The sequence below is a fragment of the Sparassis crispa genome (genome assembly GCF_003851025.1).
Source record: "Sparassis crispa DNA, contig_000015F, whole genome shotgun sequence".
Lineage (NCBI taxonomy): Eukaryota > Fungi > Basidiomycota > Agaricomycetes > Polyporales > Sparassidaceae > Sparassis > Sparassis crispa.
Genome location: NW_020939762.1, coordinates 589386 through 603469, shown reverse-complemented (window position 1 = coordinate 603469; position 14084 = coordinate 589386). Strand labels below are relative to the sequence as shown.

The 14084-nt window shown below is 51.4% G+C and overlaps 4 protein-coding genes across 4 annotated transcripts; 1 reads left to right on the top strand and 3 right to left on the bottom strand.

Annotated features, from left to right (window-relative positions):
- Positions 1–1192: 1192 nt before the first annotated feature.
- On the bottom strand, positions 1193–2428 carry SCP_1602110 (hypothetical protein; the record flags this gene model as incomplete). Its single annotated transcript, XM_027764661.1, has 3 exons — positions 1193–2146; positions 2211–2349; positions 2406–2428. 3 exons carry the CDS (start codon positions 2426–2428, stop codon positions 1193–1195), a joined length of 1116 nt encoding a protein of 371 aa, XP_027620462.1.
- Positions 2429–4394: 1966 nt separating this feature from the next.
- Positions 4395–5808, bottom strand: SCP_1602100 (ATP-dependent (S)-NAD(P)H-hydrate dehydratase; the record flags this gene model as incomplete). Its single annotated transcript, XM_027764660.1, has 7 exons — positions 4395–4522; positions 4574–4970; positions 5072–5200; positions 5256–5391; positions 5446–5546; positions 5594–5639; positions 5696–5808. 7 exons carry the CDS (start codon positions 5806–5808, stop codon positions 4395–4397), a joined length of 1050 nt encoding a protein of 349 aa, XP_027620461.1.
- Positions 5809–6579: 771 nt separating this feature from the next.
- On the top strand, positions 6580–8177 carry SCP_1602090 (Zinc-type alcohol dehydrogenase-like protein; the record flags this gene model as incomplete). The annotated part of the gene is made up of 10 exons (XM_027764659.1): positions 6580–6628; positions 6682–6842; positions 6922–6944; positions 7004–7089; positions 7149–7289; positions 7344–7421; positions 7478–7490; positions 7547–7708; positions 7766–7838; positions 7893–8177. The coding sequence occupies 10 exons, from the start codon at positions 6580–6582 to the stop codon at positions 8175–8177; spliced, it is 1071 nt and encodes a 356-aa protein (XP_027620460.1).
- Positions 8178–12420: 4243 nt separating this feature from the next.
- On the bottom strand, positions 12421–14082 carry SCP_1602080 (predicted protein; the record flags this gene model as incomplete). The annotated part of the gene is made up of 5 exons (XM_027764658.1): positions 12421–12591; positions 12656–12949; positions 13003–13256; positions 13312–13944; positions 14001–14082. 5 exons carry the CDS (start codon positions 14080–14082, stop codon positions 12421–12423), a joined length of 1434 nt encoding a protein of 477 aa, XP_027620459.1.
- Positions 14083–14084: the final 2 nt, after the last annotated feature.

Below are 14084 nucleotides of genomic sequence, written 5' to 3'. Positions count from 1 at the left end.
TGAAGACCCTTGTGCTCTCGAGCGATCCATGGCTGAGGCTAAAATCCGGTCCACCGACTGGCACGCAGCGATGGGCTGTGCACTTCGTCCTTTTCCTGTCCATGCATGGTCGACGCTAAAGTTGTTGCACAACTGCAGCCGCCAGGGAGAGCCATGAGTGATTCGTTCCGTTTGATGTGCCATTCATTTCTGACTTGCTCCAAGGCTGAAAAGCTTCGCCGTCGGCGTTGTCCTGCGCTCTGAAGACCGTGGGTTTCAATTTGGTGACCACATCTAGGGAATCATTCGTCAGTCGCAGTGTCATCTCGACGGCGTTCGGACTAACTCATCGGTTGCAGGATTTCAAGTGTGACCAGAGCAAAGAGACTGTCAGCTGTACGAGTTCCGAAAGACGAGACAGCTTTTCGATGGTTATACCTCGGCGTATGTGGTGAGCCGGTGAGACTTGGACGTTCCCTTTCTCCATCCGGATTATTGACCTGCGCCGCAGGGAAAGACATATACATCGACCGGAAGGAGTTCGCACATCAGAAGAAGGGAGACTTTGCCTTCATCACATCAGGATTAGTTATACCAGCTCCACTGACTCTACAAGTAGACACTCACCGCTCCTTCAGGTCCTGTCAGCGTGAGTATACTGAATCATTTCCGATCTGCGAGTGACGAGCCTGATGTCTACTATCCAGCACGGTAATTGAGCTAGCTAAAGCCGAGGGCTTCGAGGTGAATGTCTCTGCAGGCGTCGATGCGAAGATCCGGTCGTCTAGGCGGGGACATCGCATTCAACTAAAAGAACGTGGATAGCCACAAGGGCTTGTAGAACGGTGGCTGGAACTCCACAAATTCTGAGGAGTGGTGTGTCTCCGAGTGGAGAGGACTCCCGCACATGCATACTACCAGCTTCTATCATGCCATCGTATATCCCGGACTAGCCTGAAGGATCCCATGGCCGGGATACGAGGCCAGCTTGAGGAACAAGTTGCGAGTTGTAACGACTAGCGGACTCCTTGGCAACTCAGATTAAAATCTACTCTGATATTCAAAGACGTCGTTCCAGCCTATGAGGATGACAGCCTAACTATTGTGAGTTTAAGAGCCAGCCGCGAAAACTCAGATTCTGAAACACCACTCGAAGAATGAGATTTTCATTGACGTCAGAAGTCAAGGTGTAACAACGATTGCATAAAGCTACCTACCAAGTAGCACTGGCCCACCACTCTTCTATGGGGCCACGCCAGTCTTCCTCCTCGTCCGCGTGCTCGGCGTCCCAAACCTCAGCCAGCCGTTCCAGAGCTTGTTGGCTAACATCTCTCCAAACATTACCTGGCGGCAGCCGTAGCCTATCCGTCGTCGTGATTTCAATGCGGTCACCAGCCCATCGACCGCGATGGAGGTTCCCCGGGTAGGCTGTAGCCATCGACGACCAGCAGAGGAGGGAGGCGAGAACATGCCCAAGCCCGACACCCCCATGGGCGAACGGTCCTTGAAGCTGCCAGAGCGTGACCTGAGCGGTGGCGTCCGCTCGAACAAACTCATACTTCGTCCTGTTGCAAAGCACCCACACGGGCGCCGGCTGGCCTGGCACAACGTAGAGAATTCTGCAAAGTTCCTTGGCGCCGAATTGCTCGCCCAAGGTCAATCTTTGGACGAAGGATATTGGGACCTGGACCTGCCGTTCGAGCCAGTCTACGCTATCAATACCCCTGAAGATGTGGGTCGCGAGATCGTACAGGTCGTTCTCGACCTTTCGTGTTTGCCCATCCTCGTCCGCCGGTCCGTCATCCTGGCCAGCGGCATCGCCTATTCTTTCTTCTTTATCCACTCCGTCGTCATCCTCTCCCACCACCTTCTCCTTACCGTTGGCGAGCAAACCTGCGGGCAAGTCTTCGTCCAACATATCAGAGCCTAAGATGATAATACGGTCACCCACCCATCTCGTCACGCCTGCATTGATGTGGGTGCGAATGTGCTTGCTGCCAATCTCGAGGAGATATCTGCAAGTGAGTGTAAGGGCTAGCTTGTATTGCAGCTCTTCTACCGCGTCGAAGATCATGAGGAGTAGTTCAACCGGCAGGCGTTCAAACTGGCCATAGCGACGGGAGCGGTGGCCCAGGATGGCGCTCTGCGTATGGGCCAGGATGGCGCTCTGAGCATGGACCAGGGACAGAAGACGTCAGCGTAGATCGCATGCGGAGGACAGCGATACTGACGATGTCACCAAGGTTGACCGGCACGTCCAGCGGAATCGCAAGGAGCGGACTCAGAAGAGTGTCCAACATCCGGTCAAACAACCATTCCTCCAAGGGGCCATAGGGTATGAGTAGTGCCTCCCGCTTGTCTAAGTTAACGCTGGGCAGGACATTCCAGTGTCATCTAAAGGTGGTAGCAGAAACGAAGAGACTCACATTTGGAAGTCTTGCCAATCCATGATCGTTCGAAAGTTAAGTCTTACGGATTTCTAAACGCTGGACGGCTCTATCTCAGGCGTCTTATAGCCCTAGACGTACACGAGGCGATCGGTGCGAGGGGCCCCGAACTTGTTTTTTTTGTCTGATAATGGTACAACAGGGTGAGAGGTGAGACTACTCAGCGGTCTAAGCGCAGCATCGCTTTGGTTTTACTTGTAAAACAATGTAGAAAAGTTCCGCGCGATCACAAAGAAAGGAACAAGTCACCAGCAGTCGCCATGGAGAGCGAGAAGCCATTTCTTTGTGGTCAACTTTAGTCATGCACCAATGCACTTGCAATTGCAGAAGCGTCGGTAGACCCCTCCTATGAAATCCTTATTCAGAGGCCATCCGCCCCTCCATCCGAGACCGCTGCGCAAGCACCGATTTCTTGATGAAGACCTCGCCACGCACGTGAAATGTGCAATAGATGACACTCTAATAACCCAGGTCCTCTGCCTGCTTCCCACGACGCTGTGCCGAATTGCACACCCTGATCCGTTAAATCAAGGACTGTGCATTGAACCTGTCCGAGAAGCGCCAATGTGCAACTGAGTTGTGCTTGGGCGGTAGGTGCTACAGCGGTCCGTGCATAGCAGGACGAACTTGAGCACAGGGGCGTTCGGTAAGAGACGTACCACGCCTAGGTGCCTCAATAAATCCAAATGTGCCAATGCGACGGTTCCGGCAAATCAGCCGACTTTGATAGCAGACAGTCACGTAGAGAGGGAATACCGTACCGTGCACCAAAAGTTGTGTGCAACCTGGTGTGTAATGCGTGACCTGAGGTAAGGGAGATCTAGTGAGTCGTTGATTGGTCGAAGTGTCCACGCCGAACGTTGGTACGTGCAGAAGAGTACAAAACAGCCCGGTGAAGGAGCAAGATAGGGTCTGAGGAGTCATTCAGGATGAACAAGAGGGATTTTTTTTCAGCTGTCTGTAGATGGCCTTCATTTACGTCCTCTCCGCTAATATGATGTGGCAAGTCAATCACTCGCCGTTCGGGCGGGCCGCCTCATGCATGTGGTGACCATGTGACTACACGGTGTGGCGTTGGGCGTCAAAGCTATTGCCTTCTGAATGAAACAACCGCAAACAACCGTCGGTTAACCATGAGGAACTTCAACTTTCTGGACTTAAGATAGGCCTCACTCATACCCAACCACTCACGTCGGGCGTCTAATGTCACGCTTACATCAAAATGGTGGGCAAAAGTGCTTGCTCGTCTAATTCCTCTTTCCACAATGCCTTTATCAGAAATGTGTTCCCTGGAGATTGTTAATTAATACCTTCTTGAATATTCCCAGGGAGCACATTTTTTTATTTTGCCCTCGTAGGAGAGAAATTAGGCTGGCAACAACCCAAAGTGAACGGCGACCAAACAGAGCCAACGTCCAGCAGGTAAATATTTGGCTGATAAGTTGCCCTTATCACACCATCCATTATCATATCGGGTATCAGACTTTGACTTATTGCTCCCAAATCAATAGCATCACTCTCGGGCAACTGTCGGGTCACAACCGTGTCACGGCGCTTAGAGTGGTTGGGCATGAGTGAGGCCTATCTTACCTGAGGAAGGTTCTGAAACTTAAAGGAATTATGTTGTCAACCGGATGCACATACCCAGTTTCACACTGGCACGGGTATGGAGGCATTCTGTCGGTCGGAAGACCTACCGGCTCGAGTTGAAGCCGAGCTCGGCGGCGAATTTGCGTAGCATAAGTATGTGGTCTAAGCGGACAGACGCGAGTGACTAATAATACAAAAGGAAAGTAAGTACTATTCATCTGCTTGAACGTGTGGGGTGTACCTTGACTTGGCCATATTTGAGGAGAAAGTTGACCGTTAAGAATTCACAACAATGTTCCACCTGGCCTCATCCCATGTTATACAAGTCCTATACTCATACATAATCCTATGGAGGGACCATTATTCTATCGTTCACTCTCACAGACGACCCTCGCTCTTCGCTTCTCCAGCGTCCGTGGGCACACCCCACCCCTTCTCGCCAACAGCCCCAAACAACTCCGCGAACGCACCCCCAATCTCTCCCAGCATATCCTGCGTAACAACACCTGCACCTCAATCAATCTTTACTACAATTGGCCCAACAACACAGAGCTCACCTCTTCCCTGCTTCGCAAATGCCCTCCTCGACGCCGTCCGTGTGACCATAGAGCCTGCAACAGCCGCCAGTAGCGGGACGCGCGACGCCGGGACCGTCTTATCACCGAATGCACCGTCCAGGTAGCACTTTCCCCACGCGAGCGCAGCGCCGACGGTCCCGCCGAGGATGTCGCCCTGCCCTCCGCAGCGCTTCAGCCCGCCGGGCACGTCTACGTGCAGCTGCTCCTCTGCAGACTCGCCTTCGGGAACTTGGCTGAGCCGTGCGTCGGCGGCGCTTGCGGGGCCGGTGTTCGTGCAGATAATGTCTTCCGCACCCTTTTGGAGAACGGTCACCCCGCCGAGAGCGCGGGAGACGCGGGAGGCGCGCTCATCCGCGGGAGTTGATGGGTCGACTTTCTGCAAAGCTGGTTAATATGAGTGCAGCGAGACCAATACCTAGAAGGAAGACTAGGGCAAAGCATGGCAGGAGGGCTAATAAGGCAGCGTGAGAGACTTACAACGTTCTCGCTCAGCCGCTTAAACTCGACAACGTTGGGAGTAAGAACGGCGCGGCGGTATCCGTGTATGAGAGATGTATCCTGTCCGATCAGCCATAGCGCATCCGCGTCAAGGACGACAAACATGCCCTACTTCAGGATAAGCGCGAATTCAGAATCAGAGAGTGTGCAGAATGTCTCGCACCTGTTCTTTCGCGATGTTCAGTGCCAGTTTGGCAAAGTTCTGCATGTAATCTTCTCGCCCGAGCCCTGGACCTATTACGAGGACATGTAGGCGACCGAGGAGCTCAGAGAGCGTGGGACGTAGAGTTTGTGGCGTCCTGAATTGCCACATGTTCAGTTTTCGGCAGATCCGGAGTGGCAGAAGAGCTTACGTGTCTTCTCTGAGAACAGGGTGCACGATCAGGTCAGGAGAGTATGACTTGATCGCTCCGGCAGCGGTTGGCGAGCAGATAACATGCGAAAGGTCTGCTCCCTGTGTAGCTGATTAGATGGGTGATAGAGGAGAAGCAGGGCACTCACGATACGGAGGGCGGAGATGGCGGCAAAGAATGGTGCGCCGGTGTAGCTGCAGCAAACTTAATATCAGATTGCGGGTATTATACAGCGAGAGAGGGAACGTACTCAAGGGCACCTCCGAGGACGCCAACACGACCGGACTGGCCTTTGTGGAGGGTGCCGTTGAGCGGAGGTATTAGCTGCTTGATTTGCTCGAGAATTTTCTTGGGTATGGGCATCGTCTATGGTTACCCTGAGAACAATATAAGACAAAATTATGTGTTCAATTCGCTCGATCAGAAAGATGGTGGTGAGAAATCGTTGCGAGGAATGGTCGTGGCTGAGCAAGCCGCCGATGACGTTTGTTTGGGACTCAGGACCTCCTAGCCTGTGGTTAGGTCCAGATCGCAAAACGCGATCACGTGCACTCTACGCGTGTTATTTGTGTAATTGTTAGTTTGTTACAATTTGGCAGCTCGCGTCGAGTCTATCTTAAGCCATTGTCTCTTAAGGAGCCAATCAGGTTACAGCTTTATACTCTCATGTGTCTTTCCCCTTGTTTCTTGCAGCATAGAAGATAGATTTCATGTGTTCTACAAAATGGATCAAAGCCGAGCGCGAACGGAGCAATTCTATCCGGCTCATTCTGCTGGGTTCTTGGCTTTTCGACCTTCGATCAGACTCGACCTCGTTCACCTGACTTTGTCCAGGATCTCATATAGTCCGAGTTTCTCACAGGATCGAAGCTGTTCTAAGCAACCAGCTCGTTCTATCTCGTTCGGCCCCCCATTGTCGATCCGAATTTGCCCGTGGCGCGGGAACAACGTCCTTCGCGCGGTCATCGCCCTCTCCACACAGGCCAGAGAAACTCAAGTTGAGCATGTTTAGGCGACAACGGAACGCACAACCGGGCGCCCAGATTGCTTCAAATACTGTGGCAAGCAGCTCGTTTTCCTCCTGCCCCCACACCTACCGCCTCCTTACCCTATCGACAAAGCAGTGACACCGCAATGGCTCCAGTAACCAACGGACGTCTGCTCTTCAATGAGGTCCCCACCGGTGAAGTGTAGCCTCCGACCACTTTTTGCGCACTTCTAACCCCTGGCTTTTAGGGTACCCTGAGCCGGGAAAGACAACCGTCTATGATCCCTTGCAGACCATTGACCTCGAGAACGTGCCGCTCAACGGCGGTGTGCTCATCAAGACGCTCGTCTTGTCCATCGACCCTTATCTGAGGGGACGGATGCGGGACGTGAAGGTCACGACCTATTACGTGTGTCCTTCCAGAATTCTATGTGCTCATGCCTTCTGACCGATCGCAATTGGCGGATGTCGTACGATGTGTGGTGCAGAACGAGTTCCAGCTGGGCAAACCGTGAGCAGATATGCTACTGAGCCTAAGTGGGTTGAAGAATGACGGACTACGATCTTCAGGATCGATAATTTTGGCTTGGGTGTCATCCTGCGCTCCGAGGATCCCTCATTTGAGCAAGGAGACCATGTCTTTAGCAACGAACTGCGTAAGTCGTAATCCTCGCTGAGTCCTGTGACCCTTGGCGGCTGACAATGTAAAATTCAGCGTTCCAGCATTATTCAATTTTCAAGAAGCAGAACCTCGGCACACTGCGCGTGTTCACGAACGAGGAGAAGCTGCCGTGGTCGGCATACGTCGGGGTATGCGGGATTCCGGGTATGTTCCAGACCTTTGTCATCTTTTCGAGTTCGTCCGCCGTATGATGTACCGTGAGACTCACCCATCGTGGCTGTGTAATAGGTAAGACGGCATACATGGCTTGGAAGGAGTACGCCTACGCGAAGAAGGGCGAGGTCGCCTACGTTACCGCAGGCTCCGGTACGCCATCCTTTCTCCGCGCTGTGCTCGCACCTATCTATTCATTGCTATCGCAGGTGCCGTTGGCTGGTAAGCCCATTCTTGTTCTCAGTCCCTCCCGTCCCTGTGATGCTCACCTCTCCCAGCCTCGTGATCCAGCTCGCAAAAGCGGACGGCCTGAAGGTGATTGCGTCCGCCGGTACGGACAAGAAGGTGGCGTACTTGCGCGAGCTGGGCGCTGACGTGGCGTTCAACTACAAGACCGTTCCTGTAAACAAAGTCCTGCAGAACGAAGGCCCCATCGACATGTGCGTCATAATTCACCGTCTCGATGGGTCCGTTGGTGGCTGATGCTGAGCATGCAGATACTGGGACAACGTCGGCGGCGAAAGCTTCGAGGCTGCGATCGCCACGGCCAACCGATTCGCACGGTTCATCGTAAGTCCTTCGCGTCTACCTTTCCCTCGTTAAATCACACCACTATCCGGGCAGGAATGCGGCGCCATATCGGGCTACAACACCCAAAACCCGTACCACGTCAAGAACCTGGAGCTCATCGTCAGAAAGGAGCTGAAGATTTCAGGGTTCATCGTCGACAGTCTCTACCCCAAGTACGAGGAGCAGTTCTTCAAAGAGTTCCCGAAGAAAGTGGCGAGCGGCGAGATCAAGTACAGCGAGGATGTCACAGAGGGCCTCGAGAATGCGGGGCAGGCGATTTTGGACGTGCAGATTGGGAGGAATAATGGAAAGAAGGTTATTAGGGTGGCCAGCGAGTGAGAAAGGCGCACCTGATCATTCGGGTTGATTGAAACGAGAAGAGGGCAGACTGATTGAGATCCAACTGAAGTGTGTACCTGTGAAATTTGTACAGTATTTACTGATCGCTGTGAGAGTCATTATATACCGCTGGCCCGTTCCCGGGAAGTGCATGCGAAGGGACCCGCCGCAATGGGAGACTGCATGCAGTTCTACAACACACACCCGAAACCCTAACCATAATCTAGGTTCGGAGAGGAAGTGGAAATAAAAGTATAAATAAAGAAATTATTAGAAATAAAATAAAAATTGCAAGGGATGCAGCTTGAGTCCTTTCCGTCAGAGATGGCAGTGACGGGGTCTGACCCCCACTGGAGGCAAAAGTGGATGTTCTGCCTTGGAACAGTGTCTGAACATCCAAGGAACAGATTACATTTTTGGACATGTCACATGTTCTGAACATGGTAAGGAACATCTAATATGTCTCGCACAATGTTCCATTGAAGAGCATGCTGGAGACATGTTGCATGTACCATTCTGGAACATATAATATGTCTCACACAATGTCTCATTGGAGAATGTCCTGCAGACTTGCTGCATGTTTCATTCTGGAACATTTATCATTTTGCTACTATATTCTGGGCTTGTCTCTTGGTGCAATATGATCTGTATAATAAGGATTTCTCATGGCCAAACACATTACATTTCTGGCCACCATTAATCTTCAGAACATTGTGAGAAGATGTTAAGTGCTTCTACTCCAAACATATAAGATGTCCTGGGCACCAAGAACATCTGCAGTACATGTATAATACATACTAAAATTTTACTAAAATTTTACATGTACTGCAAATGTTCTTGATGCCCAGGACATCTTATATGTTTGGAGTAGAAGCACTTAACATCTTCTCACAATGTTCTGAAGATTAATGGTGGCCAGAAATGTAATGTGTTTGGCCATGAGAAATCCTTATTATACAGATCATATTGCACCAAGAGACAAGCCCAGAATATAGTAGCAAAATGATAAATGTTCCAGAATGAAACATGCAGCAAGTTTGCAGGACATTCTCCAATGAGACATTGTATGAGACATATTATATGTTCCAGAATGGTACATGCAACATGTCTCCAGCATGCTCTTCAATGGAACATTGTGCGAGACATATTAGATGTTCCTTACCATGTTCAGAACATGTGACATGTCCAAAAATGTAATCTGTTCCTTAGATGTTCAGACACTGTTCCAAGGCAGAACATCCACTTTTGCCCCCAGTGCCTGTCAAGCCAGAGGTCATGACCCGTCCGACCCCGAAAGGTCAAAAAGGTCAAGGGTCACCGCGTGACCGACGCACGCGCACAACTCAATGGCACGCAACATATATTTCGTACAAAACTGGTTCATTCGTAGAATAGATCTTGTCGTCTCGAAAAAGTAGACAAAATTAGCTTGAATCCCGTCACCTACAAATTGTCATGGTGGGCTATCTTGATATATTATACAACCCATTGTCCGAGTCATTCAAGGGCTACATACCATCCTTCCAACCTCTCATAGGACTGATTTTGTAGTCTGGCTTTGGGAGACTAAGGGCTACAGGACTGTTTATGCTACTCCTCAAATTCCTCTGAAGGTCATGTGTCCGGGAGACTTGCATCCATGACAGCATCCAGCCCCAGGGCCTGCATGCATATCTCATGAAGTTTCATAGTCATACAGCAGACACACCACATCCTTGGATTGACTACTTGTTCATCCAGTTTTGGCCTTCTTTAGAAACCCTTCCGGACTGGGTGGGGGACATAGCAGAAAGCATGCACATAGTGCCAGAGGGAAGGAATAAATATATGTTGTGCTACACAGTAAGTTAGACACTGCATCGCCAGTGTTAAGCACCAAGCATTTAGTCGCTGCCGAAGCTGCCGAGCCGTGTCAGTCATGCCTTGACGCGCTGACCTCCGTGACCCTGGGGGTCAGACCCCGTCAAGGTCACTTATTGTGAGGTTGATCACTACTACTCACTCGGCTGTTAGGCCATGGGTCACAAGCGCATGAGAGGCTCATGCGGTTGGGGCCATATATTTATACTACACATTAATTCTAGGAGATTCCAGTATGTTCTCCGACATACCTATGTGCTGACTAATATATGTTTCCTGATTGGGAAACCACCAGCCCTAACACTCCCCCTCAATCTGGAAACACCTTACTGTGCTCCCCCCTCAATCCTGGCATCTCCTATGCCATCCAATATATTTTTCCTTTTGACCCTGAATACCTCAAATGTTGTGGGAGCCCTATGCTCATGACAAGAGAGCCAATGCTACCATCTCGCCAGATCCTTCGACCATGACAACAGAGCCGATGCTCTAGTATTCCCACGGATCCTTCCAATTCGGGAACTCTGTCCCTCGTCCGCGACACACGCGTAACGTTCAGCTCGCCATTTGCACACTGTCTTCAGTTGCACCTGGCTCCAAGGGTTCTCTGCACACTATACTAAATGCCAGTATACCCTGCCGCCATGCTTCACCAACTCCGGCAGTGGCGACCCTGCCTAGTTGCGAAGACTTTCGACTTGACCTGCTCACGGGGTCCTACCCGTATCACAGTACAGTCTCCTATGCGCCTACGGCCTCGGCGACCTTTCGTGGTACACTCTGTTACCAGATCGGGCCGTATACAAACTATCCCCCGCGGCGTGAATAGTAGGTATGCGCTTGTATTGTGAGGTTGATCACTCACTGCGTTTTCGCCGTTCTAGTAGGGGGTCTGCTACGAATAGGCTACGCCAGATAAAATACATAGTTTGATGGGTAGCCGAAATCGCAATGTGAAGATAGGCGGAGTAGGGCAGATAGCGAACATAGCTGTGACCCCCACTGCTATGTCATAAATCTTGATGTGAAAGATGTGTGCTAGCCCACATAGCTTATGCATCGCATTTGGTGCACGATCTCACTTATCTACGACCATCTGCTACGTGAGCTATACTACATCACTGTGCTCCTTTCTATACAGGCTTTCTGGTGTACCTTGCACCAGCTACATTGGCTATTCCACGTAGCGATTTCAAGCTTGACGTACATATAACTAGTGCTAAGTTCAGGCCTCCATCGGCCCAAGCGCATCATCGTGTCCAAGGTCAAGTTCACCTGGCGTACACTACATGCTGGTTCCGCGCCCTTCCATCCACAGATTCACTGGCCCGTTGACCGCTGTCTAAACATATTTCTGGCGTGCCGTCACCGTCACCTTAAGAGCGAGGAGTGCTGCGTTGCCTTCTATCTCCATGACATGGTCTCTGCATGCTCTTGGTCTCTCGGGTCATGGCTGAACATGCGATGTGCTCTACAATTCTTGTGTTTGTCCAAAGTTGGGATGCTCCATTGACACCTCTCGTGACAGGTATGTGAGAAACAGACTGCGTCGCAAACCCCATCGGAAGATCGACATGCAAAGTCTATTCTGTTGCAGGTGTGATTAGGTATGCAGTAGGGGATGTGAGCGCATCAGGAGTATCTACTATTAGTATATAATGGAATAGATGGGTGTTGTTGATGGTAGCCATGGAGCATCGCCAATATAGCTGAAGTTTGATATTTCTTGTAGCCTGGAAAGTGTATGCTGTAGCTTCTAGACTGCTAGTGACTACGTGCTGCGCGGCATAGCCAACGTATCACCTTGTTCACTACAGGGGATCGCACAGTGAAAGATACACTTGAAGCTTGGTAACCCAGCTTGGGGGTTGATATGCAGAAATATGCGGCGTAGCCCAGGTCCTAGTTATACCACGTATCCATGGGGGTATCTTGCACCTAGACATAAGGGCAAAAACGCAGTGACTACTACTCACTCGGCTGTTAGGCCATGGGTCACAAGCGCATGAGGGGCTCATGCGGTTGGGGCCATATATTTATACTACACATTAATTCTAGGAGATTCCAGTATGTTCTCCGACATACCTATGTGCTGACTAATATATGTTTCCTGATTGGGAAACCACCAGCCCTAACATCACTGACCCCGTCAAAGGTCAAGGGGTCGAGCGTGACCTTGCCATCCCTGCTTTCCGTTGCATTAGGCCCAGATCACAGAACGCGATCACATGTACTATACTCATGTTATTCGTTTAATTGTTAGTTGGCTACAATTTGGCATCCTGACCCCAACTCTGGCATCATAATTTCGCGTGAAATTGGTACACTATATAACATAACATCTACTTCAATCTTTATCAGACCTGTCTGTCCGGCACATATCCTACAAACCAGCACGCGTCAAATCGGCAAGCGTAGACTTCACCTGCTTGTCGAGCCTCCTGGGACCTGACGGCCCCTCTTCGAGCCCATTGCCCAGAGGAAGCTCCGCACGCCAGCGCCAAGTATATGTGAGTTCAATTTTGGGCTTCTTCTCTATGACGTCCTTGACGTACTGGTAAACATCCACGGGACAACTTCAGCACCGTGCACGTCATAACACAGAAGAGGAGCCTCACCTTGCCTAGAATCGGCGTAAACTTGGCGCCGTGCCCGCTGCCGCCCGTACAGAGAACGAGCGAGTCCCCATAGCCAGGGACGTAATCGACGAGGAACGAGTTGTCGACCGTGTCGGTGTAGAAGCACAGCCTGGTATATGCGATGGGGAGAAGTGCAAGCTCGGGCATGAAGTTTGACACGAACTCTTTGATCGCCTGAACAGAGTTGAGCGGGAGGGAGGTGTCGTCGACACCGGGACGAAGCGGGATGGAAATGGGACGTGAACATCCAGGGAGTGTAGCATAATTGGTGTACTATCGATTAAAACATCAGAAAATCTGGCACTAAAAAGGTGAGTAATACGGACTTTCGTCACCCGGTACCCGACCTTGACAAACCCGTCGTCGGTCCTAGGGAACGCGTATATGTTACGGGGGCCGACTTCCCCCCCACCGGGATCCCGAATATGCCCTACTATAACAGGATGCTGCGCAGCAGAGTACTTGTCCCACAGCTCGGGAGCTTGTTCACGCGGAGGAAGAGCGATGGTGAGCACACTTCCAGCTGTAGCCTCAACCACTTCGCTTGCTTCTGGAACAATCATAGGGGTCGCAGATCCACCTTTTCCGTCGATCAAGTCAAGATCTGCAGCATTAAGAGCTAACCTCACACTCACCAGCCACGACAACCAAGTCTCCGGGGTGCTCCTTCTCATCTTTGGTGATGATACCGACGATCTTCCTTGAATCGCCCGAGCCCTTAAACTTGAACGAACTGAAGGTACCCTTCTCTGGACCGAATAAAAACTTCGCGCCAAGGGGGCGTAACTTCTCGGCCAGGTAGGCACACGCCTCGCTCGAATGCACATAGCCCGCAGACGTATCTAGTACAGCCTCGTAATGTTCCTTCTCCGTCCCGGGAATCGCGAACTGGCGCAGCTTGCTGCCCCAGCCATTATCGGTGGCCCTGCGCACGTCCGCCTCGCTGGACAGCACGTACTGCGAATCCTTCAGCCCCTCCTTCGCCATGTTCGCCTGCGTCTTGCGCTCAACGTCGTCGAGCGTGCTCGAACTCTGAATGCGCAACATGCCAGACTCGACGAAGAGTTCGCGCCCCGGCCCACGCTCCGCATTCCACCGCTTCCAGACGTCGCGTGCTTCGTAGGCCAGCCGCTGATAGTGTAGCTCATCGCCGTACGACGCACGGAAGACCTTGTTCGGGTCGACGGACGCGGCGGTGGACGTCGGGACATAGGTGTACCCCTGCTCCGAGTCATACGGGTGCTGGTCGAAGAGGGTGACATCGTAGCCTTGGAGACCAGATCAACGTCTTCAACTTGGAGGATAGAGGAAGACAGACGCATACCATCCTCGGCGAGGTAGTACCCCGTACTAAGACCGAAGATTCCAGCGCCGACGATGAGAACTTTGGGCTTGGTGGGCGCCATAA